The following is a 27,667-nucleotide window of genomic DNA, read 5'->3' on the forward strand; positions in this document are numbered from 1 at the left end:
AAAAATATCATTAAGTTCTTGACAAATGTTTTTAACCTAACAAGCTTATCCTAGTTGGTTCAGTGACCCACGATGCTCTACCTAGGAGCAACACACATTGTGTTGCCTATGACATAACATAATACACAGCCCATCTGTAATTGCCCACCCTACTACCTCATCCTCATGTTGTTATTTATTTTGCTCATTTGCACCCCAGTATCTCTATTTGCACATAATCTTCTGCACATCTATCACTCCGGTGTTAATACTAAATTGTAATTATTTTGCACTATGACCTATTTATTGCCTTACCTCCATAACTTACTACATTTGCACACACTGTATATAGATTTTCTATTGTGTTTTTGACTGTACATTTTGTTTATCCCATATGTAACTCTGTGTTGTTGTTGTTTTTATCGCACTGCTTTGCTTTATCTTGGCCAGGTCGCAGTTGTAAATGAGAACTTGTTCTCAACTGGCTTACCTGGTTAAATAAAGGTTAAATAAAAATAAATAAAAAATAACATACTTTCAGAGTAGGAAAAAAGGGAGAGAATATTGCTTGTTTGTTCATCCTCAAGTAGGACCTAAAGAGACACACACTTTCAAAAGTAAACAAGGTCCAGACCAACTGATAATGAACTTGAACTTTCTTGGAGAGTGCCTTTATGTTATGATCAGTCAGGGCTGCCCCTGCTGTAGACGTCGTACTCTCTGTATCGGAGGTAGTCCTTAAGCCTGGTGGGGAGAGGCATGAAGCTGATGAAGGCTGGGGATCGCAGACGCAGACGGCTCAGGCAGTCCCGGATACGCAGCCGACACAGGTGCTTCAGGCTGCGCACATTCTCTGAGGGGGCATTAGGGTCATGCTTTATTTACCAGGAATTTGGTCAAATGGTAATTACATAATAATTATTGTGAAAAGGAATCTGTGCAGTGCAGTTCCATTACCGTACCTTGGATATGGCATATCTCAGGCCACTGTTTCTGTGTCTTCAGGCATTCCTTGAGTTTGACACAGAGGGTGACGTGGTCTGTGTAGTCCAGCATGATGCGCACTACCTGTGCTGAGATGTGTTTCAGCCACTTGACTGTTATCACCTCACAGAACTACAGACAGAAACAAAAAAGGAGAGAGAGAGACAAACAGAAAGAGAGAGAAATAGAGAGAGAGAGAGTTTGTAATAACCACATTTACAATGACCACATAATGTTTGGATTCTCCTTAGCACTAGGTGTCTAACCACCATGTCTTTGGTGACCGAGGTCGTCCAGGGTGTGTAGTCATGGGAACTGTCTCCGTAGGGACAGTCAAAGCAGCGTTGTACGTCATATCCGTGGTTGAGAAGCATCCTCAGCATGACCTCATCTTTCAGTGCATACTGCAGTGCCGATGGGAAGTGTGTTGTGTTGACACGAGAATAGTAGTTGGTGTTGGCACCGTACCTGATTGATTGACAAGACCAACAAAATCCATTATGCCTACATTAACAGTACACAGTAAACAAAAATGCATACGACAGGATAATTCATCTCACTCACATAACATGTTTTACTGTAAAGTATATTGAGATTTTGAAATGATTGGACCTGAGTTTGATTCCTACCTCAGCAGAGTGTTTATAAGCTCGTAGTTGCCCAGCCGCAGGGCCACCTGTAGACAGTTGACAGGGTCCTGGTTGACCATGGCTTCAGCCTCCAGCAGCAGACGGGTAGACTGGACATCGTTGTTCCACACAGCAAAGTAAAGAGCCGACCTGCGTTCGTCATCGTATTTATTGCGCACGCGTGGGTGCAGCATGAAGTTGGGGTCGTAGCCTGCATTGAGAAGGACCTCCAGGCACTGGGCGTGTCCCCCAGCAGCTGCAGAGTGGAGGGGACTCATACCACTCTTCTTCACTGCCTCCATCTTTGTTGCGGATATCAACTGTTCCAACACCCTGAGGAGAGAGAGGAGAAGAGCTTTCAATATCTGTACCTCCTAACAGCAGAAAAATAAAGAAATAAATATAAAAGAGGTATATAAAGTAAAGATGTTTCTCCACTCACAGCAGATGCCCATGGTATGCAGCACAGTGGATGGGTAGGTGCCCGCTGTGGTTGGGCATGTCGGGGTCTGCCCCATAGTCCAGCAGCAGAGAGATGATGTCAGGATTCCCTGATGCAACCGCCTCAAACAGCAAAGAGCCCTCTGTCTGAGACTGCACGCTGGCTCCTGACAGAGTGACAGAGAGAGCAAGAGAGAGAGGAGGGGAGAAAGAAAGTGAGAGAGAAAGATAGAGAGGAGAGACAGAAATGCAAAGTTAGTCACTCCATATGGTCCAGACACACACACACACAGACACACACACCTTTCTGTAGCAGGACCTCCACTACGTTCAGGTGCCCTGTCTCTGCAGCCAGTGCCAGTGGGGTCAACTTGTCAACATCCCTTGCGTTTGGGTCGGCTCCAGACTGCAGTAGCAGGTAAACAAAATTGTCCAGACCCAGGAGTGAGGCCTCATGGAGGGCAGTCCGCTCCAGATCTCCTGTTTGGTCCACCTTGGCATTGCAGCGAATCAGGAGCGAGGCACAATCATATTGGTCATTTACTATAGCTGTAGGAAATAGTTGACAGAGCAGGAAGAATGGCAGAAGGTTAAAGTTGTGCTCCATAAACAAAAATCGAAATCTACGAAAATCTAAGATACGTTTTGAATACCTGCCACGAGTGGAGATTCCTCGTCATCGTTCTGGAGGTCTGGACAGCATCCGTTCTGTAGCAGGAACGTAGCGTTTTCCCTCAGGCCGCACACTACAGCCAGGAAGAGAGGTGTCTCTCCCTTCAAAGTCCGGCACTGCTCTGCACCCTGGGGGGAGGCTGGACACATGGACCTGTATATTACTACCTAGATTTTAGCAGGAAAGTCCCTTGAGATATGTCTCTATACCAGTACCTGAGAAGATGATCTCCAGTATACTTTTCTTCTCCTGTACTGCGGCCTCATGTAGCGGGATCCATCCTCTGTCGTCTACTCTGGACATGGCTCCTGGTTGCTCAGCCAGCCTTGTTAGGGCCTCCTCATCACCTAACAGAACAGGAGGACAGGTAGGGGGTAAGTCTCAATAGTCTGACATGGCTTTCTCTCCTGTCCTTTCCATTCGTTTGAACTGGAGAAGTGAAAGACATGTTCTGGTAGACATCTACCATATTGTTTTCACTTTCTGTAATGAGATGAGACAAGTAGAGGAATTATATTTAGACTATTGAGATGCATCCGAAGACCAGAACTGTTATTCATTGCTGGGCCCTCCAGTACCCTGAAATGGAACAGCGCCAAAGTCAATAGACTGGCTGTAACCTCTATGGCACAGGGGTCATAACCCTCTTTATCTTATTCCACCTCTGACCCAACTCCACACACATGATATAGGGGCCAGACAATCTATGAGACCGGAGAAGTGATGATCGCACATAGCAGAGGTCATTAAGGAGTTAAGATATGGAAAAAATGATGCTCACCTTCCTTTATCACTGTAAATATCTCATCAGGATCACCTTCAGGGCCTGCAGGATCACTGGGTGAAATATATGTATAAACACTGAATCACTTGGCCATTCCACAGCTAACCCATGTGGTATACACAGAATAAAGCAGTAGGTATTTTGCCATTTGGGAGGTCTTACTTGGGGAGTGAGCCTTTGTGCTTGTTGTATTTCAGAAGGCTCTGTTCAATCATGTACTGTGTGTCCTCATCCTCTTCTGATTGGTCAAACTTATCTCCTGCCTCTGTCTCTGAGTTCATCTGTCACTCCAGGAAGGGTCAACTCACCAGGAAACTACTAACTTGAGCTGGGGAGACATTATGTTAAGAACCTTCATTCTCATTCTCTGTTCAACTACTTGTATTTGAAAAGGGCAACATGTTACCTACCAGGGCAGGGACCATACACATGACCAGCCAGCAGCCTCAAATACCAACAGGACCTCGACAGACATTTAGACAGACAATAGACAACCGTAAAACTGGAGAGCATTGCAACCATGTTGCACACTGTAATTTTTGTGAGTTTGTGCTGACTATCATATCACATACATAGAAAATGAGAGAATACGTTACAGTATATTTACATGCTCAATGGTTGTGTTCTGCTTGAAATAGCTGACCCAGTTCTCTGCATTGGCGTTATCAGGGACTTTGATGATGACAGTAGATAGATGCATAATAAAGGCTAAACAAGGCATGGGTTGGTGCATTATAATTGTGGCTGTAGTGTTGGGTATTGCACATTGAAAACTACATCAGCCTTTATAAGGAATTGTGGATAAAACTTTCAGGATTAAAACAGCTATTATTCTACAGTTATCAGGCCACTTACTGTAAATTGAGCATGCAATGGCCACTCAAAGTTCAACATTTACATGGCACCATATCACACCATTTCAGATTAACAATGGCATTCATGCACCACACCATTCCATCCTTAAACCTCCCAGAGGATTATGTCTTATCAAAACACAGCTTTTGTTTTCTGTTTACCTTCAGTCAACAGGCTGTTTCTCCGATGGCCTCACAATCTTCAGTGGGTCAAACACACTAAGCTTCCAAAGCACACCTATGTATATCTCCCCAGCTATTTATATCTGATCACGGGGCCTTCCCACCCTGCACCTGGCTCTGACCCACTGAGCACACTGCAACTCTACCCACAGCTCAACTGACTGACAGACACACATGCACACACACCTCCCAGTGGCCATAGGCAGGTATCACATACTGCAGGTCTGCTATGGTCATTATCAGGTATTGTGTGTATTCCCACTCAACAGACCTAAACAAAACCAACAGCCACACAAGTTAATTACATCAAAGTATTTTTAATATGATTAAAGTAAATAGAGAATCCACCAGAGAGCTAAGTCTCGGTGTAATGACGTAAAGTGCCTGTGTGAAATAGTGTGTTCTTCCCTCCTCCTCTGTGTCCTCAGTCGTCCAGCTGGCAGAGCATGGCCACGCCTCTCTTGATCCAGTGCTGCGGGCGCTTGCTGGTGGGCAGCATCATGGTGATGACAAAGTTGGTAGAGTGGCCTGTGGTGGACAGGGTGCCCTTCCTCTCGCTGGTCTTATACAGCGGACACACATACAGGGTCTGGGGAAGGTCACTGCCCTTCTTCTCAACTGGGGGGAGAGAGAGAGAGAGAGAGAGAGAGAGAGAGAGAGAGAGAGAGAGAGAGAGAGAGAGAGAGAGAGAGTAACAGAAGGGAGTCAGAGAGAAAGAGAAGTGCATAGAGAAGCCAAAAACCTAAACACCAAAAGAGCCATGAATGTCTTGTTATAGTTATACCAATATAGCTTTCCCATGATTTCTTATTTATTTTGGATGAGAGACAAACTTACTTGGTTTGATCCAGATGATGGGGACTGTATCAAAAAGAACCTTGGGATGCTGCTCAGCCAGGACTCCACTGTGAGGGGGAGAGATCAGTCTCAGTTCACTTCACTCTCTGGTATAATTTTAAGAAAACCCTTGTTTGAGAGTGTCTTCTACCTATTCTTGTCCCAGCGAGCGCCGTCCAGAAACAGACCGTGGATGTAGACGCCGTCTTCAGGAGAGGAGTTTGAGGTGTCGATGGGAAGAACCTGTTACGAAGGAGAGGGAAGGAAAAGACTAATCAAAACAGACAAACAAGAGGAGGAGTGGTCTTTTTAAGTAACAACTTGTTAACAACAATGCCTCAAAAAACAAAAATCGCTTCTAATTCAGCTGTTTGCGTGACCTCGAAGTCGAAGCCAAGCAGGTCGATGGGGATGGAGTATTTCCTGGCGTAGTTCTGCATAGCCCCGGTCAGGAAGGCCTGGGTGAAGAAGAACCCAGACAGCCAGAACACATGGGGCTTGTTGCTCTCATACCAGTCCTGCAGGGGAGAACACATTAGTTAACAAAACAGAAGAGTTCCCTCTTCATGAGAAAACGGAATACATGCTGATGATGGATTTAAAAACAATACTGATGCTAATGGACTGACCTGCAGGAACTTGAGCTTGGCAAGGAAGTCGGTGATGTAGCTGCCCAGGGGTTTGAGGCTGGGGTAGGAGCGCTTGGCCCACTTCTCTGGCAGCTTGCCCACCATCAGGCTGCCTGACAGGGCCTCCAGCTCAGCATCCATCACCACCAGGCCCTTGATGGCCTTCAGTAGGTTCTGCAGGCTCACACGGATGGTAACCGCCAACCTGGAAGGCAAGACAGTGATATGATCCTAATGCTGTATTACGGAAAACCGGGAATCAAGTTATGGAGTATTGTGGGTTTTGGTAATCTACATTAAGATTTACATCGGAATTGAGTTGTTTTTCTGAGGTGTGTTTTTTTTGGTGTGTGATGAGATGACATACGTGTTGTAGCGCTCCATCTCCTGCACCAGTACAGTGTTCATGCTCTCTTCATACAGAACAGGGTACTTCAACAGAGCAGCCTCCATGTCAAAGTTAGCTGGAAGCTACATGAAACAGACAACAAGTGACCTAACTGACCACCTGCTCTGATTCGCCGCACCTTGGCACAAGTGCACTCACTCATGCACACACCCACACACACACATCACAACTGCTGCTACCAGACTCTTATTATACTGCTCAATTTATACACTTGCCCCACATCCCCCCCTTCCCCAATACACATGTAACTATTGGACTATATATTGTGCCTTCCTGTATTATACTTATGCTAAAATGTTTATTCTATTCTACTACCATTTACTTTATGTCCGTATTCTTATATTTTATTATTTATTATTGTTGTTGCATTGTTGAGAAGGAACCTGCAAGTAAGCATTTTGTTGGACAATGTATACTATGCGTATCCTGTACATACGACTAATAAAACTTGAAACTAACTTAAAATCATTGAGTCGGATGACAAATATATGGGGGGAAAAAAGCCGTACATTTCAGCAGTACAAGGACTGGTTTGGCTTTACCTTGGTGAGGATGTCATTGGCTATGTCGAAGAGGGTGTTGTCTCCCCCGGAGCTGGCCCCTCCCTTGGCCCCTCCTCCCTGGGTGAGGAGCAGGGAGTCAAACAGCTGCTTGGTCTGCTGCAGGTCCTTGGAGATGTCCACGTTCTCATGCATCCCAAACACCTCCGGGTGCTGGAGGAATGGAAGGTTCTGAAGACAACAACACAAGATTGAAAACATGATGGAATGCATGAATGTGAGCCATGCGGCGTCCCGCAAGGTTCCATTCTGGGTCCAATTCTGTTCACTTTGTACATGGTAATGTTATCAGACAGAATGGTATTGATTCTCATAGCTATGCTGACAACACACAGCTGTACACCTGATGAATGAATGTCTCATTCCTTCCCTGTCTAACTCCTGCTCACCCGTATGAACTCAATGTAGTCCTCGTAGTTGGACTTTGGCGGGGCGTAATATTTTCCGCTGGGGGAGAAGGTGTAGCGGGGGTTCTCGATGATGTCCTTGTTGTAGAAGTCAGCCAGGATGGTCATCAGTAGCCTCCTGTCCCAATCGTCAGTCACACGGCCCCCATAGTTACACTCCCCTGTCAGGTAGGTGATGGCTTCCATCGGCACCTGATCATACTCCCTCACAAACAGCTGGAGGAGGAGGGACACAAACAACATGGTGAGAGAGGGGAACCACACAATCTGCAATCACATATATTTATATTCAACAACCACATTAGGACCACAGTCTTTTAAAAATGACAATCTCTCTCAAATACTACAGCCCTGAGTTGATGTGTATTACTACCTGTAGTTGTCTGATGCTGATGCGCAGGTCAGACTCGTTGAACCCATAGGGGATGTTCCAGCCCAGAGGACCAAACTTCTTCCTCTCCTGAACCAGAGCGTGGAAGAAGCAAACTCCATACAAGAGCTTCTCCCACACCTAGAAACAACCAGAGGAACAATCAGCGACAGCATTTGTGTGTGTGTGTAATAAAATATATAATAATAATATTTGTTATATATAGGTGGCCCCGGGAATCAAACCCACTATCCTGGCATTGCAAGAACACTATCCTGGCATTGCTCTACCAACTGAGCTACAGAGGACCACGTATGTGTGTCTGTGTGTGTGTGTGTGTGTGTGAACCATGTCACCACTCACCAGTTCTTTGTCTGTGCAGGCGTTGAAGAAGTCCTGGTCTGAGACGGGGTCTGACAGGTAGGACTGCAGCAGGTTGAGCCTGAGACCTGTGGGCGGTTCGTTGGTCATCTTCACCCCATTCTGCAGGATGGTCACTGGGAACTGACACAGGGAAAATGGTTACAAATGCACATCATGGATGCCTATCATCCTATTGTATACTGGTTGACCAGGCTGGATCCAGTGTTGTACCCTACCTTGGGCGAGGGGTAGCTGGTGAGCCACAGTCTGAAGTCTAGGTGGCAGGTCTCTGGGCTAAAGTCCTCACAGATCTTCTCCAGGGTGGACATCCAGGAGACGGCCAGGTGGCAGTTCTGCAGGCACACCCAGGTGCCCTCCTTCATGGCCGAGCGGATCATCTTGGCAGCGATGGGGCCCTGGCCCTGGCCCAGGGAGATGGACTGGAACTTGGTTCCGCCCATGTTCTTGTCGTTGGCAAACTTTAGCAAGCCTGGAAGAGGGGTGGGGGGTGGGGCAGGGGACAAAGTCTAGGTTTAAAAGAGCCATTTTCCGTATCAAACAAAAGCAGTAACAGGTGTGAGGTATGTGTATGAGATCAGTCGGGTACTACTTACTGGCCATGGGGTCGGCTCCAGGAGATAGCACAAACACCAGAGGGATGGTGGAATTGGAGTCTGTGTAGCTCTTACTCAGGTCAAAGGGAGGCGGCTCCACAAACTTCTTCCCCAGTTTGTCAGTCACATAGTTCGTGATGGCCGGCACAATCTGGAAACATATGGAGTAGCAAATAAGAGTAATCATACATGCAAGCATATGATATGGCCGCGTCCTCTGTATTGATTTTAGAGTGTCTTCTTTGCGTTGACTTTAGATGGACAGCAACAGTAAATAGGGAATGGCTTATTTCTCTCTCTAACCTTGTCTGGCCTGAGACAGCGGTAAATTATCATCTTCTGCATGTCATTGAGGCAGTCACACCAGGGCTTGGGCAGATTGGTGTTATAGGGCTCTTTGCTATCATAGATGACCAAGAACTTATCTGGGATCTTGATGAAACTCTCCCTATGAGAATCATAGAGAGGGACGACAAATTCCATATTTGAGTATTAGCAGAAAAAAAACACTGAATAAATCTCCAATCCCCCAAAACAAAAAGAGGCAAGCTCAGCAGTTTGTCTATGTCATACTTGAGTCCCTGGAGGTTGGGCAGGTGGCTGGCCCGGCAGATCTCGTCCCAGCTCTTGTCCTGCAGCCATAGGGGGTCTGGGTTGGGGACGTTGTTCTGCAGACCCACCCCTCCAGTCAGCAGGAACATAAAGTCACCATATTCTATCTCCTTCTTCGCTCTGAGGAAAAAAAAATAAAAAAAAATAACGTTTATCCCACCTTATCTTAAATAGCATGCTTAAATAAAATTTTATTTGAATAAATGAAGTACTTCACTCATTTCACAAAACTCCATCTTAAATGTGGGTCCTCAGTGTGTGGTATAGACTTACAGGAGGAGGTTGGAGCAGAGTAGGAATGAGAAGAGCAGTTTGTCCTTCTCAAACAGGGAGCGACACACGTTACAGTACAGGTTGTAGGTGAAGTGGTCGATGAGGTACCTCAGCCTCTTCTCCAGGATCTTGGACTTGTTACTGTAACACAGATGCCATGTGTTACCTAGGACACAAAGGAGCTTCGGTCTAACTGTACATCATATTCATTAACCAATGACTCATGAGGTCTAAACCCTTGTTATCTGTGTAGGAGCATGTTTCTCACCTGTCCTGTATGGAGTTGATGTAGAGGTTGACGAACCAGCTGAGGGAGTACTGGTACATGGGGTCTATGTTGGCCAGGTCAGCAATGCTGAAGAACAGGATGGAGGAGTGCTTGGCAATGGCTCTGTACCCCTCCCTAGACTCTGCTATCTTGACCTCTGTCTTCTCAGCAATCTGGGGGTTGGGAGATAGGGTAGAAGTTAGTTTAAGACCATCTCATTCTAATTGGCTTTCAACACCATTTTGACTGTATTCTTCCAGCGTGTTCCAGACCTGCTGTTTCTTGGAAATCTCGTTGGACATGATCTTGGCCGAGTCGAGGACCTGGATGGCGCTCTCATCCTCCAGGATGTTCCCCTCGGATGACGACAGTGTCTCCAGGATCTTGTCCTCGATCTCCTTCAGGACCTTCTTATTGGACGCAGACTGCAGAATCAGGGCGTTCCGCTCCTCCTCCAACTCCGGCCTGAAGAGAGAGACATGATGAGGACAGGGGTTAGCCTTCTAGATTTCGATCTTCATCATATACTCTAACAGTACGATTGGTCGTAAACAGATCAATGCTTTTTGTGCAGTCTGTGCCGTATCTGGTAGACAGATTAAGAGTTTATAACTTAATTACTGGAAAATGATCCATTATAAATAATGATAGATCTCCACAGCATAGCGAGTAGTGTAGCGTGTGTTGCACCACACACCTCTCCTTGGCGACCACAATGCCCAGCAGCTGGTCCTCGAGGCCCTCAGGGGTGATCATGAAGTTGAGCAGGGACACCTTGGTGGCTAGCTCCGGAAGGTAGTGGGGGTTCCGCAGCTTAGTGGTGATGTAGAACCGGAAGTCACACGAGTACTCGATCACACTCTCCCCCAACCGGATACAGTCCATGCCCCCTGGGTGACACAAACAAATACTCTGTGATCAAATGACACCAGTATGTCACGATAAATCCATGAACATAATATGACATTCATCAAAGCGTGCCACCCTGTTCGGTACCTTGTTTGAAGGTCTGTTTGAGCAGCAGGGGCTCCAGCGACGGGTCCAGCTCCTCCCCTACGTTCTCTAGCAGCAGAGGGGTCCCGAACTGGATGCAGTTCTCCAGGGTTCTCATGTAGTCTCCGTCCGTCAGCTTGATCACGCTTAGGTTGTTGTCCTTCTCAGAGTTCTTCACCCACTTGTTGGCCTGGCCCTGGGGGTCGATCATCAGGGGCCACCGGCGGGAGTTGCTGACGATGACCCCGTTGTCTATGGAGAAGCTGTCGGTGGGCAGGCCTGAGATGTTCCACGCCCTAATTTTTATGGGGTCTCCCAGGGTCTTACTCAGGGAGAAGTCATCTGATGACGGAATGTTTTTAGACTGGGGGGTAGGAATAAATAACGAGATTAAGATTGGTGACAATAAATTGCTGTTGTGTTGAGGTGCTGCTGTATGTACCAGTACCTTGCAGAGCTTGGTCCATATCTTGGCACAGTTCTGTCTGAAGCCAGCAGTGAAGGCTCCAAGGTAGGCGATGACGCCAGCTGAGATGAGCACGTCACCAGTCAGGTTATCATAGGTGTTCTGAAGGTCATCTGCTGCTTTGGACCACCTGCAGAGGGAAAACACAGTCCCTCAGGACATAGCAAAGACCTCAGGTACTAATGGCCTACACAAACCAATAGAAACATATGTCAATCTATCTAATCAATTCCATCATCCACAGCACCTGGTCTTCTCTCCTCCCAGGCCTCCGATGAGTTTCTCGGCTCTCTCCAGTTTGCGGGCACACAGGTCCACCTGGAACTCCAGCTGGGCCTTCTCCTCAGTCTTCTCCTCAAAGGTCTTCTGCAGCAGGGCCAGACGGTCCTCCACCTCCTTCAGCTCAGCTCTCTTCTGGTTCAGCAGGGACATGGTGGTGGCCAGAGACAGCTGAGCCTCGGCCAGACCGGCCTTCTTAGGGGCCACTACCTTGGCCACTCTGTCGTAGATCTCCATGGCAGTGACCCACTTGCACAGGCCCTCGGCGGCAGAGGAGGCCTTGGCCACTTTCGTGGGGTCAAAGTCAGGGTTAGTCATGTACTCACTGCGGATCTTTTGCATCACAGGGACCTAGCCGGGAAAAGAGAAGAGTCATTGAAAAAGTATATAGATTTACGTTGATACTTCAGTTTAAATGCAATCAACACATTTATTTTTTCACAGGGACTCACAGGGATGTTGTCCTTGTCGTACTCTTTCAGATCTCGTAGGAAATTCATGTCTCCAAGAAGCTTTTTGCTCGGACCCCAGTAGTCAAGAATCTATTAAAATGGTAAGAAAACATAATTAAACATATAAGCAAACAAATGTTATTTTTTAAATAAAAAAAGAGGTAGAGCAGTTCCTGACCTTCTGTCCAGTCCCAGCAGGATCAACAATTCTATCCGGTTTCAGCTCTTTCATCACACATACGGCCGCCATCACCAGCTTCACCCCAGACGGAGGGCTCTTCATCGACTTCACGATGGTCACGTCAGAGGGCTGAGAGGAGAGAGATCAGATAAGATCATACTTTGTCAGTTAGCACATTTATTTGCTTTGCGCAAGTCTCCTTTCAATCCCCTTTGGTAAGACTGTGCAGGGCAGGCAGTGATGATCTCTGCTTGATCAGAATCCCAAGAGCGTTGGGCCAGTAACCGAAAGGTCGCTGGTTCGAATGCCGAGCCGGCAACGTGGAAAAATCTGGCGTTCTGCCCTTGAGCAAGGCACTAAACCCCCAACAACAACTGCTCCCCGGGCGCCGATGACGCTGATGTCGATTAAGGCAGCCGCCCCACCTCTCTGATTCAGAGGGTTTGGGTTAAATACGGAAGACACATTTGGGTTGAATGCATTCAGTAACTGACTAGGTATCCCCTTTACCTTCCCTTTCCCTACCTTCAGGGTGTCCAGGGCTGAGAGGGCCATCTCCAGGGCAGGTATGGCCTCTGCTAGGTCGCTCTCACACTCATTCTTCAGGGCCTGGGCCTCGTTGGCCTTCAGAGTGGCAGCCTCCTCGTCCACACGCACCACCTTGCTCTTGGCCTCCACCTGCACTGACTCTACCTCTAACACCTTCATCATCTTGGTGTTGTCTATCTTGGCCTGCTCCAGTTTAGGCTGCAAGTCCACCAGCTCCTTCTTCATCTCACTCACCTACACAACAGATCAAACTCATGAGTGACAGAGCTAAGGCTGAACACAGTGTAATACAAAGGGGTGAACACAGACACATCAAAGGTTCAAGAGCACTTGATTCAAGTTGCCTTAGGTCTCAAGTCACAGTACATAACAAGGCAACAAACCATGCCACACACGATCCACATAGATCCTTACATTCATGTTGTAGCAAGATAAAAACAATCGGTTTGATGTACCTGAGACTCAGCGAAGGCCAGTTTGTCCAGGCCGTTGGTGTACCTCTTCTTGGCCTTCATGACCATGTCTCTCTTCTGGGTGAGCAGCTGACGGAATGCAGCAATCAACTCCAGGTACGAGGTGGGTGTCACGTAGTTATGGCGACCCAGCTCCGACAGGAACCTGGGAACAACAACATCCTCAGCTATCGTGCAATAAATCTGTATTAAATCTGTTTTTTATTTTAGTCCGTTTTTTTATAGAAGTCATTCAAATGGAATTGTTGTGTTTCTTTTCTCATCAATAACTTCTGTAGCATGAGATGAGAATATCTGATATTATTGTTAAGTTAGATGGAAAGGAAGAGTTTTATGTACTTGTGAGAGAGCTGGATGGCGGAGGTGTGGAAGGTCTTGCAGATGGGCATCACCTCCTGTCTCTCATGCTCACTCATCTCCAACGACTCCAGGAACTTGTTGGCCACTCGCTCCAGCGCCTCCTCTGGCCAGGGCTGGGAGGTGCAGTTCAGATAGGGGGTGAGGGAAGTTGATAAGCAAAAGATTGTTGAAATTACTTCATGGTTAGTATACAGTGTAAGTCATCAGATTCAAGAGGTTTTGTACTGCCTCTGTACCTGGAACCAGTCGATGGTGCAGCAGTTGATGAGCGAGGGGAACTGGCGTAGTCGGTTGCGGAAGGCCTCTCCTATGGGACTGAAGGCCACTATGATGTGCAAGTTCTCCCTGCAGCGCGTCACAAAGTAGGCAAACAGGGCCAGGGGGCTGAACTCCACACTCTTATTGCCAGCCTGGGCGATAGGCCGCACCGCCTGGGGAGAGAGAGGGAGCAGGGAGAGGTTGCGATGATTATTCCTATCATTCACAACATTCACTGTGAATGCTTCTGCTTAGACAATGTGATGGTATATTTTTTTTTAAAGGGCAGTAACCCCAGTCTTAACCCTACCTCCAACCATAGCCTAACTCTAATGAGCCAAAGCCTATTATCCCTCTGGCTGGTCTGTGACCTACCTCCATGATTTCCGCCTTCTCGTCCGTGGCGAATAGGTTGGGCACCTCTCCTGTGTTCAGGACACTGTCCACATCCTCCAGGAAGGCCTCCTCCTTGATCTGAGCGTCAGTTAGCAGGAACACCGTCTTCTGACCCTTCACCCCTGCACTCTTCAGCAAGAGCTGCAGCACAGGAAAAAGCAAACAGTCCGAAAAATTATATGGAACACTCACAACAAATGCCCAAGTCCTCTAGTGACAGCTCTTCAATTATCTGTAGACTGTTGCCATTACAGTCCAACCTGGTCTCTATGTCATTAACAGTCTCCCTCCCTGAGTTCTCCCTCTCTAAAGTCTAACCTTGAGGTCATCCCTCCACTCATTCAGGCTGTAGCTCTTGGAGATCTCTGGCTGGAACAGGGTCATCTTGGCCATGGAGGTGGCGAGGCGGGTGATGGATTGGCGCCCGCTGCCCCCCACCCCTACCAGCAGGGCATTGCCCCCCGGCTGCTTCAGCACACGGCTGATACGAGACAGGTGCTCCAGCACGTAGCTAAATGCAAATGGACAAAAACAAAGTCAGACTCAGTTTTCCAGTGAGTCTAGCTAACCTCTCATGCTGTGCTGCTTGTAAAACCCAAAACCCTGGAGCTTGACGTTAAAGGCCTTCACCGAAAGATTACGAGGTTCATGCGGTTCTTGTGTGTCTGGTTGTACTCATCCAGACAGAGCTCCACCACCTGGCCGAAACTCTTCATGGAGGGCACCTCAGAGTACAGACGATCATTGTCCTCCATGTCAGGGTTCATGTAGTCCCCAAACAGCAGGTTACGCATGTCCTCCTCAAGCGGCTAGCGACAGGGAACACAGGAACCTCATCACCACATCTAAACAACAGTAAACAAACCACCACCAAAAACAACATCTCCTGTACTTACTGCCTTGTTGCCCGGAGCCTTCAGGTGGTCAAACACCTGGTCAAAGCTCTCCTTGAAGTGGTCCCTGACGATGTGGTTCATTAGGAGGTAGAGCCAGGCGCGGTCCTGGTCATCCACCAGACGGTCGTAATAGACGCGGAACACCTCGTGGACAAAGAGGCGGATCATTGTGCGTTTGTTCTCCAGGGACTCCTTCTTGAGGAGCAGGCAGCCCTGCACCACGCGGCTAAAATCTCGTAGGTTGAACGTGTAGTGGGACTTGGCTGGCGTGGGCAGCAGGTTCTCCATGGCCTTCTTGTAGACCTTTTGAGATACATGGGCGAAGCATTAGGCAAGAAGAGAAATGGAAATAACTTGATTTTAGGTGGTTTAAAAAGAGTCCTAACGAAGTGCGAAGAGCAACAATCACACCTCTCGTATATTTATAATCTAGTGGGTTTTACGCTTGTGGAAATAAAATAACTATCAATGTAATCTCCTGAACCATCTCACCTCCATAGTGGCAGCCACTATCTGGTTGCCTACGGTGAAGTAGTCTGGGGGGAACTCGTTGTTGCGGAGGTAGAAGGCCACCACGTTGGAGAAGATGCGCACCATGGTGTCGTCACTGAAGGCGTTGATGCTGGTGATGTTGAAGTGCCGCAGGAAGCGAGGCGTCACCGCGTTCCTCCCGCCACCAGGAGGCCCCATAGCCGAGATCAGCTGCAGGTCCACCAGGGTGATCTTAGTGGTGTCCTTCAGGTCATACCTGGGAAGACAGTGAAACTCAACTTTAGAGACATGATTCCATCCAGGTATGTCACTTATCATTATAGCCTAAAGCAAGATATGACGGTATTGTAATGTAGTAGTCTCTAACCAGTTGCCATGGTCAAAGTATTGGCGTAGGAGTTCCACGGGAGGCTGTGCCCCAAACTGCTCCAGGGCAGGCATGTTCATGTCATCCACAAAGATGACACACTTCTTCCCCATGGGGGGGCCAAACACCCCCTTCCTCCTCTTGTCCAGCCTGGACATGATGATGTTCTACAAAGAGTGGAAGAATATACAGTGAGCTCCAAAAGTATTGGGACACTGACACATATTATTATTTTTGGGCACTGTACTCCAGCACTTTGGATATAAAATGATACAATGACTATGAGGTTAAATTGCACACTGTCAGCTTTAATTTGAGGGTATTTTCATCCATATCGGGTGAATCAAAAGTATTGGGTCAAATTCACTGATATGTGTAGTAAAGTAGAAAAAAGTTAAGTATTTGTTCCCATATTCATAGCACGCAATAACAAGATTAAGATTGTGACTACAACTTTGTTGGATGCATTTGCTGTTTGTTTTGGTTGTGTTTCAGATATTTTTTCTCCAATAGAAATGAATGGTAAATAATGTATTGTGTCATTTTGGAGTCACTTTTACTGTAAATAATAATAGAATATGTTTCTAAACGCTTCTACATTAATGTGGATGCGACTATGATTACGAATAATCCTGAATGAATCGTGAATAATTATAAGTGAGAAAGTTACAGATGCACAAATATCATACCCCCCAAAAATGCTAACCTCCCGTTATTGTAATAGTGAGAGGTTAGCATGTCTTAGGGGTATGATATTTGTACGTCTGTAACTTTCTCACTTATCATTATTCACGATTCATTCAGGATTATCTGTAATCATGATAGCATCCACATTAATGTGGGACCAAATACTTAACTTTTACTACTTTGATACACATAAGTGTATTTGTCCCAATAATTTGGGATCCCTAAAATGGGGGGACGATATACAAATAGTGCTGTACTTTCTAAACGGTTCACCTAATATGGATGAAAATGCCCTCAAATTACAGTATGCACAATTACAGTATGCAACAGTATGCACTTGAACCTCATAGTTATTGTATCATTTCAAATCCAAAGTGCTGGAGTACAGAGCCAAAACAAAGCTCACTGTATATACAGTGCCAGTCAAAAGTTTGGACACACCTACTAATTCCATGGTTTTTCTTTATTTCTACATTGTAGAATAATAGTGAAGACATCAAAACTATGAAATAACACATATGGAATCATGTAGTAACCAAAAAAGTGTTAAACTTTTCCTTCACTCTGTGGTCCAACTCATCCCAAACCATTTCAATTGGGTTGAGGTCAGGTGATTGTGGAGGCCAGGTCATCTGATGCAGTACTCCATCACTCTCCTTCTTGGTCAAATAGCCCTTACACTTGCTCGAGGTGAAATAGCCCTTACACTTGCTCCTGTTGAAAAACAAATGATAGTCCCACTAAGCGCAAACCAGACGGGATGGCGTATCGCTGCAGAATGCTGTGGTAGCCATGCTGGTTAAGTGTGCCTTGAATTCTAAATAAATCACAGACAGTGTCACCAGCAAAGCACCCCCACACCATCACACCTCTTTCTCCATGCTTCATGGTGGGAACCACACATGCAGAGATCATCCGTTCACCTATTCTGCGTCTCACAAAGACACAGCGATTGGAACCAAAATCTCAAATTTGGACTCATCAGACCAAAGGACAGATTTCCACCGGTCTAATGTCCATTGCTTGTGTTGCTTGGCCCAAACAAGTCACTTCTTCTTATTGGTGTGCTTTAGTAGTGGTTTCTTTGCAGCAATTCGACCATGAAGGCCTAATTCACGCAGTCTCCTCTGAACAGTTGATGTTGAGATGTGTCTGTTACTTGAACTCTGTGAAGAATTTATTTGGGCTGCAATTTCCTGAGGCTGGTAACTCTAATGAATTTATCCTCTGCAGCAGAGGTAACTCTGGTTCTTCCTTTCCTGTGCCGGTCCTCATGAGAGCCAGTTTCATCATAGCGCTTGATGGTTTTTGCGACTGCACTTTAAGAAACTTTCAAAGTTCTTGAAATGTTCCGTATTGATGGACTGTCATTTCCCTTTGCTTATTTGAGCTGTTCTTGCCATAATATGGACTTGGTCTTTTAGCAAATAGGGCTATCTTCTGTATACCACCCCTACCTTGTCACAACACAACTGATTGGCTCAAACAAATTAACTTTTAACACGGCACACCTGTTAATTGAAATGCAGTCCAGGTGACTACCTCATGAAGCTGGTTGAGAGAATGCCAAGAGTGTGCAAAGCTGTCATCAAGGCAAAGGGTGGCTACTTTGAAGAATCTAAAATCTAAAATATATTTTGATTTGTTAACACTTTTTTGGTTACTACATAATTCCATATGTGTTATTTCATAGTTTTGATGTCTTCACTATTATTCTACAATGTAGAACATTTTAGAAAATAAAGAAAAACCCTGGAATGAGTAGGTGTGTCCAAACTTTTGACTGGTACGGTATATATGTATAAGTGAAATGAATTGAGTATCCAGTGATCAGATGTGATCAACATACTGTATGACAGAAATTATGTTTCATACAGATCTGATATCTTAATATGATCACTCTGTTGTCGCAGAAAATGTTCCTGCATAGCAGGAAATGCAAATTGTAGTGTATTCAAGGTTTAAAAAGGCTTTTAAAGATAGTAATTTCCACTTTTTAAAATGTCAGACATGATTTGCCCTAACGAAAAACCTATCAACCCCTACAAAAATGTCCATTAATTATAATCCACATAATAATTCACATTTCCTGTTGCTGCAGGATTATTTTCCTGCTGCGAGAAGCAGGGTCAAATTAAGATAGCGCATCTGTAGCTCTTCATTGTTTACCTGGCTCTGGTTAGCGCTGGTGCGTGCTGAGAAGTTGATAAAGAAGGGCAGGTAGCGGTCCTTGTCCAGGTTGTTCATGAGTTTCTCCTTCACGTACACAGACTTCCCCGTCCCAGTGGGCCCCACAAACAGCAATGGCCTTCACAGAGACAGACATATGATAAGTGGCTGTTTTACAATATAACGCACCAACTGAATTTAATGATCTGTGAAACCATAATGCAAGTGCAAGTGCGTTAACAAATTACATCCCCATTGGTCTGGGTGTGTTGACGCACACTTACACTCCATAGTCGATGCAGAGGTCCATGAGGTAGGTGTATCGGACCGTGTCTATGGTAGGGACGATGATATCCTGCACTTTGGTGTTCTTGTCCCCCAGATTGACGTTCTTAATCGAGTCGGTCCAGTGCACCCAGCGACCTTTCCCTTTAAACTGTGAAAAAAAAGAAAGTATTCATAGTAACTGAAAAATACTGTTTTACACTGCAGAAGCCTTTTTGACCAGGGGAATGTTACACACCTCGTAGTAATAGTCGTAGACCAGACCCTTCTCATCGTGGGGACATTCCCATTTGGACACGGAAGCGGGGATGGGGTGGTTGTCTGCCTTCCCTAAGATGATGTCTCTGAGGTACTCATCAAACCTCTTCCTGCTGTCCGTATCACAGCTTCCCCCCACTGACCACACCAGGGAGAAGGCAAAGGCTGCCTGGCACAGAGAAAGGGATGGAGATGAGCGGAGTATGTTGATTTCTGTCATTTCAATTCAGCATAGCCACGCACAGCAGTACTTTGTTTAATCTCTTACCATGACCCAAGTCCGTATGTTTTTGTACCCTGTGTCCTCCTTCAAAGGTTGGGTGAGCAGCATTTCAAAGAGGCGAGTCAGGGACACCACTGTGTTGCTGTTGCTGGTGGGGACAACCTCCTAGAACATATGAAAGCAATCAGACATGTTATAGAGCTTGTAAACAATGTATATATACAGTACCAGTCAAAGGTTTGGACCCACCTACTCATTCCAGGGTTTTTCTTTATATTTACTATTTTCTACATTATAGAATAATAGTGAAGACATCAAAACTATGGAATAACACATATGGAATCATGTAGTAACCAAAAAAGAGTTAAACAAATCCAAATATATTTTATATTTGAGATTCTTCAAAGTAGCCACCATTTGCCTTGATGACAGCTTTGCACACTCTTGGCATTCTCTCAACCAGCTTCATGAGGTAGTCCCCTGGAAAGCATTTCAATTAACAGGTGTGCCTTGTTAAAAGTTAATTTGTGGAATTTCTTTCCTTCTTAATGCGTTTGATCCAATCAGTTGTGTTGTGACAAGGTAGGGGTGGTATACAGAAGATAGCCCTACTTGGTAAAAGACCAAGTCCATATTATTGCAAGAACAGCTCAAATAAGCAAAGGGAAACGACAGTCCATCATTACTTTAAGACATGAAGGTCAGTCAATACGGAACATTTCAAGAACTTTGAACGTTTCTTCAAGTGCAGTCGCAAAAACCATCAAGCGCTATGATGAAACTGGCTCTCATGAGGACCGCCACAGGAAAGGAAGACCCAGAGTTACCTCTGCTGCAGAGGATAAGTTCATTAGAGTTAACTGCCCCTCAGATTGCAGCCCAAATAAATGGTTCACAGACTTCAAGTAACAGACACATCTCAACATCAACTGTTCAGAGGAGACTGCGTGAATCAGGCCTTCATGGTCGAATTGCTGCAAAGAAACCACTACTAAAGGACACCAATAATAAGAAGAGACTTGCTTGGGCCAAGAAACATTTTACATTACATTTTACGTCATTTAGCAGACGCTCTTATCCAGAGCGACTTACAGTTAGTGCATACATTTTTTTCTCTCCATACTGGCCCCCCGTGGGAATCGAACCCACAACCCTGGCGTTGCAAACGCCATGCTCTACCAACTGAGCTACATCCCTGCCGGTCATTCCCTCCCCTACCCTGGACGACGCTGGGCCAATTGTGCGCTGCCCCATGGGTCTCCCGGTCGCGGCCGGCTACGACAGAGCCTGGATTGGTTGTTCTTATCGACTGTAGGTGTATAATAATGTAATGCCACTATCTGGTTGTCCCCCTTGTCCGGGCCCTCAGGTGTACACAGGTGGCTGGGGTGACCTGGACGGGGTGATCCGCTGCCAGGTGGGGGAGGTGCTGCACTATGAGCTGGGAGAGGAGCCGAAGCCCAGGAGAGAGGCTGCGGTCTTCGACAAACCCACCCGCGGAACGTCTGTGGAGAAGTTCCGCGAGATGGTTTTCAATCACCTCAAGGTATTGGAACTATTGCTGCTTTGACTTCAGCAGATACTGTCACAATAATCAGCATAAGTTTTAACAAGGATTTTTGTCTTCATCGAAGGCATTTGTTGCTTTGGTTATTTATTTCACCAAAATTTTTACTGAAATCTCTGCATAGTTTATAGAGGATACCAGCTAAACCGCTCTTCTTCTCCTTCCTCCCCCTCTCTCTCCACTTACTCCCCCATCTCCAGTCAAAGCTGGGCGAGCAGGCTAGTCTGGCCAGCCTGGTGACCCAAATTTTCAGCGTCGCTGACGGCAACAAGGACGGCCACGTCTCGCTCCCAGAGGCCCGTTCAGCCTGGGCTCTTCTCCAGTTGGATGAGGTGCTGCTGGGGCTGCTCCTCCAGGAACGGGGCCACACCCCCCGTCTGATGGGCTTCTGTGGAGACCTGTACATGACCGAGAGGGTACCCTATGGCCCCCTTTACGGTGTCAGCCTCCCCTGGCTCCTGGAGGCCTGGGTCCCCAGTGGGGCCCGACGCAGCATGGACCAGTGGTTCACCCCCTCGTGGCCCCGCAAGGCCAAGATCTCCATGGGCCTCCTGGAGCTGGTAGAGGACATCTTCCACGGCAACTATGGCAGCTTCCTCATGTGCGACCTGAGCGCCGACCACTTCGGCTACACGGACCGCCACGACTTCCGCCTCACCGACCCGAGGGCCATCATCTCTGAGGACGCGTTCAGGCGAACCATGCGCGCGCTGCACTGCGAGAAGGACGACGACTGCGTGTTGGGGGCGGACTGCCGTACGTCATGCGATGTCGCTCAGAGACGATGCAGGGAGGAGGTGACCCAGCCCAACCTGGACATTAGACCGGTGGAAATCTGTCCTTTGGTCTGATGAGTCCAAATTTGAGATTTTGGTTCCAACCTAAAGACACGGTCTTTGTGAGACGCAGAGTAGGTGAACGGATGATCTCCTCATGTGTGGTTCCCAGCGTGAAGCATGGAGAAAGAGGTGTGATGGTGTGGGGGTGCTTTGCTGGTGACACTGTCTGTGATTTATTTAGAATTCAAGGCACACTTAACCAGCATGGCTACCACAGCATTCTGCAGCGATACGCCATCCCATCTGGTTTGCGCTTAGTGGGACAATAATTTGTTTTTCAACAGGACAATGACCCAAAACACACCTCGAGCAAGTGTAAGGGCTATATGACCAAGAAGGAGAGTGATGGAGTGCTGTATTACATTTACATTTTAGTCATTTAGCAGACGCTCTTATCCAGAGCAATTGTGCGCCGCCCATGAGTCTCCCATCAGATGACCTGGCCTCCACAATCACCCGACCTCAACCCAATTGAGATGGTTTGGGATGAGTTGGGCCGCAGAGTGAAGGAAAAGCAGCCAACAAGTGCTCAGCATATGTGGGAACTCCTTCAAGACTGTTGGAAAAGCTGAAGGCTGAAGGATGAAGCTGGTTGAGAAAATGCCAAGAGTGTGCAAAGCTATCATCAAGGCAAAGGGTGGCTACTTTGAAGAATATAAAATATAAAATATATATTTTGATTCGTTTAACACTTTTTTGGTTCCTACATGATTACATATGTGTAATTTCATAGTTTTGATGTCTTAACTATTATTATACAATGTAGAAAATAGTAAAAAGAAAGAAAACCCTTGAATGAGTAGGTGTGTCCAAACTTTTGACCGGTACTGTATATACATAGATATATATCTATATACAGTGAGGGAAAAAAGTATTTGATCCCCTGCTGATTTTGTACGTTTGCCCACTGACAAAAAAATGATCAGTCTATAATTTTAATGGTAGGATTATTTGAACAGTGAGAGACAGAATAACAACAAAATAATCCTGAAAAACGCATGTTATAAATTGATTTGCATTTTAATGAGGGAAATAAGTATTTGACCCCCTCTCAATCAGAAAGATTTCTGGCTCCCAGGTGTCTTTTATACAGGTAACGAGCTGAGATTAGGAGCACACTCTTAAAGGGAGTGCTCCTAATCTCAGCTTGTTACCTGTATAAAAGACACATGTCCACAGAAGCAATTAATCAATCAGATTCCAAATTCTCCACCATGGCCAAGACCAAAGAGCTCTCCAAGGATGTCAGGGACAAGATTGTAGACCTACACAAGGCTGGAAAGGGCTACAAAACCATCGCCAAGCAGCTTGGTGAGAAGGTGACAACAGTTGGTGCGATTATTCGCAAATGGAACTGTCAATCTCCCTCGGCCTGGGGCTCCATGCAAGATCTCACCTCGTGGAGTTGCAATGATCAGCCCAGAACTACACGGGAGGAACTTGTCAATGATCTCAAGACAGCTGGGACCATAGTCACCAAGAAAACAATTGTTAACACACTACGCCGTGAAGGACTGAAATCCTGCAGTGCCCACAAGGTCCCCCTGCTCAAGAAAGCACATATACAGGGCCGTCTGAAGTTTGCCAATGAACATCTGAATGATTCAGAGGAGAACTGGGTAAATGTGTTGTGGTCAGATGAGACCAAAATCGAGCTCTTTGGCATCAACTCAACTCGCCGTGTTTGGAGGAGGAGGAATGCTGCCTATGACCCCAAGAACACCATCCCCACCGTCAAACATGGAGGTGGAAACATTATGCTTTGGGGGTGTTTTTCTGCTAAGGGGACAGGACAACTTCACCGCATCAAAGGGACGATGGACGGGGCCATGTACCGTCAAATCTTGGGTGAGAACCTCCTTCCCTCAGCCAGGGCATTGAAAATGGGTCGTGGATGGGTATTCCAGCATGACAATGACCAAAAACACACGGCCAAGGCGACAAAGGAGTGGCTCAAGAAGAAGCACATTAAGGTCCTGGAGTGGCCTAGCCAGTCTCCAGACCTTAATCCCATAGAAAATCTGTGGAGGGAGCTGAAGGTTTGAGTTGCCAAACGTCAGCCTCGAAACCTTAATGACTTGGAGAAGATCTGCAAAGAGGAGTGGGACAAAATCCCTCCTGAGATGTGTGCAAACCTGGTGGCCAACTACAAGAAACGTCTGACCTCTGTGATTGCCAACAACGGTTTTGCCACCAAGAACTAAGTCATGTTTTGCAGAGGGGTCAAATACTTATTTCCCTCATTAAAATGCAAATCAATTCATAAAATTTTCAACATGCGTTTTTCTGGATTTTTTTGTTGTTATTCTGTCTCTCACTGTTCAAATAAACCTACCGTTAAAAGTATAGACTGATCATTTCTTTGTCAGTGGTGAAACGTACAAAATCAGCAGGGGATCAAATACTTTTTTCCCTCACTGTATATATATACTGTGGTGCAGGGAAATAGCCGATAAACAGGATCAAACTCCAATGGATGCTTCTGGACCACCCACCCTGCACTGTTTGCGCAGCATCCTGAGGGAGGGGGGCAGCAGCCAGTGGAAGAGCTCCATGAGCAGGCCTGTGTTGTCTGGCACCTGCAGGGGCTCTGGCAGTGTATTGATCCAGGAGGCCACCAGGGGTTCCCAGCCCAGCTGAGAGGGCTCCATGTAGATCATACCACACCTGCTCACTGTCGCCGGCTGGGGAGGGGAGGGATAGACTTACAGATTACTGATTAGTGAAACATAGCCGGACAAGTGTGTTGATGGCTTGTTGACTTACAGAGGCCTGAGACAGGTCCATGGCTTCAAAGATTAGACTCATCTGATTGGACATCTGGATGATCTCTCCACTCATCAAGCACAGCTGTGGGAGAGAAGGAAGCATACAGCAAGTAGTTACAGTTGCTTTATGCGTACTCCTGGTATGTCATTAAGTCATTATATTGGATGATCTTTGTTGTGGACTCATATTCTTGCCTTCTTGTTGTCGTCGAGCACAGTGTTCATGCTCTCAATCCACAGTGTGTCTATAGGCCCGTCGAACACCACCCACTTACGGTCCGGGGTCTCAGACGACGCAAACTCACGAAACGTGTTGGCCACAATCCCATCTGCCCACTGAGTAACACCAACAGAGACAGGGAGAGAGAAAATAAAAAAACTCAAACACAACGTAAGGTACAGTCCAAAACAGCAAAACCATTGGCGTAAAAAAATTAATAAGAAGAATAAATAAAGATTGATATTCAAAGATAGTCTGAATATATGATTGTAATGATGTGAGAGGAATATGAATATTCCAGGGTTGAGCCCCACCTCGTGGGAGACTGGGTCAAACTCTCCAAATAGCTGTCCCATTGTGATGGCCTTGGGGTTGACCGTACGGTAGAGGACCCTCTCCTCCTCGTTGTAACCCCTCTCGTTCATCAGGGTCAGGGTGTCGGCCAGGACGTGGAGGACTTTGGTCTTGCCAGCAAACGGCTCTCCTACCAGCATAAATCTGAGATACACACCAGTAGGGGCAATGTAAAAATTATTCAAAACAATATTCCATTCAACATTATCTTCTATCTATCATCATCATCGATCATTTAACGTGTATTTATTATTTATTCATCTTTAACTCTGCATGGTTGGAAAAGGCCCCGTAAGTAAGCATTTCACTGTTAGTCTACACCTACTGTTTACGAAGCATGTGACAAATAAAATTTGATTTGATTTGAACATGTAGGTACCGGTGAAGCTATGTCAGTTCCTTAAATTGACAGTGAATCAGGAGGATGTCACTACTTGACACCAACAAACGCCCCATAATATCTGACCCTCTGCCCTCCCTAAATCGTGGCATTGAACGGTTCAGCAGACTTTTAGCCCTCCATAACTGGCTATGAGACTATTGCAGCTCTGTGGGTGTAACATTTATTGACAATTTTGATACCTTCTGGAAACAACGCTTGTATTATAAGGAGGATGGGATCTACCCAAATCATTTGGGTTCCTGGATCCTTTCACAGCATTATAAGGCTGCGTTGAGATAATGACTTATCAATGACCCAAGCCCAGCTCATTTAATCCCTACCATTGTGTCGCTGAGTTGTCATAATGCTTCAGCAAATGTACATTATCCCAGGGGCATTGGAAGATACAATGTAAGTAACCTAATGTATGTCCCTCTTACTGCCCTGAATGCCTCTGCTGATCCCACAGATATTGTATGCAGTAATGATGTGCCTATGAACCAGAGTGATACTGTTAGCACTGAGGCGGTGTGCCCTAGTAGGAAGTCCACTGTGTGCAGCTCACCCTGCACCAACATAAGTAACATGAGCATGTCTACCTCTGCTAAGCTTCCCAGTAAAGCAATAAAAACAATCAAGCATCCCAGAAAAGTGCTAAAAAATAGCCCACGTTAACATACAGTGGGGAGAACAAGTATTTGATACCCTGCCGATTTTGCAGGTTTTCCTACTTACAAAGCATGTAGAGGTCTGTAATTTTTATCATATGTACACTTCAACTGTGAGAGACGGAATCTAAAACAAAAATCCAGAAAATCACATTGTATGATTTTTAACCCTCCCGTTGTCCTAGGGTCAAAATGACCCGCCACTGTGTTGAACCAACTTTATTTAATTTTTATATTTTTTGGATCATTTGTGAGAAGGAGGCAGTGATACTTTCTTTAAAGTCTCACTGCCTCCTTCTCACAAATGATCCCCAAAAAATAAAAAATAAATAAAGTTGGTTCAACACAGTGGCGGGTCATTTTGACCCTAGGACAACGGGAGGGTTAAGTAATTAATTTGCATTTTATTGCATGACATAAGTATTTGATATATCAGAAAAGCAGAACTTATTATTTGGTACAGAAACCTTTGTTTGCAATTACAGAGATCATACGTTTCCTGTAGGTCTTGACCAGGTTTGCACACACTGCAGCAGGGATTTTGGCCCACTCCTCCATACAGACCTTCTCCAGATCCTTCAGGTTTCGGGGCTGTCGCTGGGCAATACGGACTTTCAGCTCCCTCCAAAGATTTTCTATTGGGTTCAGGTCTGGAGACTGGCTAGGCCACTCCAGGACCTTGAGATGCTTCTTATGGAGCCACTCCTTAGTGGCTGTGTGTTTTGGGTCGTTGTCATGCTGGAAGACCCAGCCACGACCCATCTTCAATGCTCTTACTGAGGGAAGGAGGTTGTTGGCCAAGATCTCGCGATACATAGCCCCATCCATCCTCCCCTCAATACGGTGCAGTCGTCCTGTCCCCTTTGCAAAAAGCATCCCCAAAGAATGATGTTTCCACCTCAATGGTTGGTTGGGATGGTGTTCTTGGGGTTGTACTCATCCTTCTTCTTCCTCCAAACACGGCGAGTGGAGTTTAGACCAAAAAGCTCTATTTTTGTCTCATCAGACCACATGACCTTCTCCCATTCCTCCTCCGGATCATCCAGATGGTCATTGGCAAACTTCAGACGGGCCTGGACATGCGCTGGCTTGAGCAGGGGAACATTGCGTGCGCTGCAGGATTTTAATCCATGACGGCGTAGTGTGTTACTAATGGTTTTCTTTGAGACTGTGGTCCCAGCTCTCTTCAGGTCATTGACCAGGTCCTGCCGTGTAG

General features: G+C 46.2%; 3 protein-coding genes across 8 annotated transcripts in view; 1 reads left to right on the top strand and 2 right to left on the bottom strand.

Annotated features, from left to right (window-relative positions):
• Positions 1-437: 437 nt before the first annotated feature.
• On the bottom strand, positions 438-4,612 carry asb14b (ankyrin repeat and SOCS box containing 14b). Of its 6 annotated transcripts, none has more exons than XM_041855757.2 (12): positions 4,507-4,599; positions 4,098-4,198; positions 3,653-3,812; positions 3,488-3,543; positions 2,922-3,053; positions 2,687-2,845; positions 2,337-2,582; positions 2,035-2,200; positions 1,593-1,925; positions 1,230-1,431; positions 942-1,095; positions 438-832 (listed from the first exon to the last, which is right to left on the bottom strand). In XM_041855757.2, the coding sequence occupies exons 3-12, from the start codon at positions 3,769-3,771 to the stop codon at positions 663-665; spliced, it is 1,737 nt and encodes a 578-aa protein (XP_041711691.1). In that variant the 5' UTR covers positions 3,772-3,812; positions 4,098-4,198; positions 4,507-4,599; the 3' UTR covers positions 438-662. The 6 variants fall into 6 exon arrangements, with proteins under 6 accessions (XP_041711691.1, XP_041711694.1, XP_041711687.1 ...); XM_041855760.1 differs by having other exon boundaries at positions 1,233-1,431; positions 3,653-3,818; positions 3,901-4,198; positions 4,507-4,598; XM_041855753.1 differs by having other exon boundaries at positions 3,653-3,818; positions 3,901-4,198; positions 4,507-4,598.
• Positions 4,613-4,828: 216 nt separating this feature from the next.
• The window catches only part of dnah12 (dynein, axonemal, heavy chain 12), a 41,015-nt gene continuing 18,176 nt past the window's right edge, over positions 4,829-27,667 (bottom strand). Inside the window, exons 32-72 of the mRNA XM_045209555.1 lie at positions 25,362-25,545; positions 25,023-25,163; positions 24,826-24,909; positions 24,555-24,743; positions 19,699-19,818; positions 19,411-19,599; positions 19,172-19,323; positions 18,888-19,026; positions 16,032-16,198; positions 15,665-15,920; positions 15,173-15,475; positions 14,907-15,085; positions 14,595-14,787; positions 14,256-14,417; positions 13,859-14,053; positions 13,602-13,735; positions 13,245-13,407; positions 12,766-13,023; positions 12,238-12,369; positions 12,060-12,149; positions 11,576-11,958; positions 11,311-11,458; positions 10,866-11,226; positions 10,567-10,759; positions 10,142-10,334; positions 9,870-10,042; positions 9,602-9,742; positions 9,290-9,448; positions 9,020-9,164; positions 8,717-8,867; positions 8,339-8,592; positions 8,103-8,243; positions 7,743-7,880; positions 7,352-7,585; positions 6,945-7,133; positions 6,361-6,464; positions 5,994-6,198; positions 5,745-5,882; positions 5,516-5,607; positions 5,365-5,432; positions 4,829-5,145 (exon numbers count right to left, since the gene is read on the bottom strand). Coding sequence (XP_045065490.1) covers positions 4,952-5,145; positions 5,365-5,432; positions 5,516-5,607; positions 5,745-5,882; positions 5,994-6,198; positions 6,361-6,464; positions 6,945-7,133; positions 7,352-7,585; positions 7,743-7,880; positions 8,103-8,243; positions 8,339-8,592; positions 8,717-8,867; positions 9,020-9,164; positions 9,290-9,448; positions 9,602-9,742; positions 9,870-10,042; positions 10,142-10,334; positions 10,567-10,759; positions 10,866-11,226; positions 11,311-11,458; positions 11,576-11,958; positions 12,060-12,149; positions 12,238-12,369; positions 12,766-13,023; positions 13,245-13,407; positions 13,602-13,735; positions 13,859-14,053; positions 14,256-14,417; positions 14,595-14,787; positions 14,907-15,085; positions 15,173-15,475; positions 15,665-15,920; positions 16,032-16,198; positions 18,888-19,026; positions 19,172-19,323; positions 19,411-19,599; positions 19,699-19,818; positions 24,555-24,743; positions 24,826-24,909; positions 25,023-25,163; positions 25,362-25,545 — 7,234 coding nt within the window. The 3' untranslated portion in view covers positions 4,829-4,951. The remainder of the gene's footprint in view (positions 5,146-5,364; positions 5,433-5,515; positions 5,608-5,744; positions 5,883-5,993; positions 6,199-6,360; positions 6,465-6,944; positions 7,134-7,351; positions 7,586-7,742; positions 7,881-8,102; positions 8,244-8,338; positions 8,593-8,716; positions 8,868-9,019; positions 9,165-9,289; positions 9,449-9,601; positions 9,743-9,869; positions 10,043-10,141; positions 10,335-10,566; positions 10,760-10,865; positions 11,227-11,310; positions 11,459-11,575; positions 11,959-12,059; positions 12,150-12,237; positions 12,370-12,765; positions 13,024-13,244; positions 13,408-13,601; positions 13,736-13,858; positions 14,054-14,255; positions 14,418-14,594; positions 14,788-14,906; positions 15,086-15,172; positions 15,476-15,664; positions 15,921-16,031; positions 16,199-18,887; positions 19,027-19,171; positions 19,324-19,410; positions 19,600-19,698; positions 19,819-24,554; positions 24,744-24,825; positions 24,910-25,022; positions 25,164-25,361; positions 25,546-27,667) is intronic.
• On the top strand, positions 20,984-22,138 carry LOC121545296 (divergent protein kinase domain 1A-like). Its single transcript, XM_041855716.1, has 3 exons — positions 20,984-21,199; positions 21,421-22,047; positions 22,130-22,138. The coding sequence occupies exons 1-3, from the start codon at positions 20,984-20,986 to the stop codon at positions 22,136-22,138; spliced, it is 852 nt and encodes a 283-aa protein (XP_041711650.1).

This window comes from Coregonus clupeaformis, chromosome 30 (genome assembly GCF_020615455.1).
Source record: "Coregonus clupeaformis isolate EN_2021a chromosome 30, ASM2061545v1, whole genome shotgun sequence".
NCBI classification, from domain to species: Eukaryota; Metazoa; Chordata; class Actinopteri; order Salmoniformes; family Salmonidae; genus Coregonus; species Coregonus clupeaformis.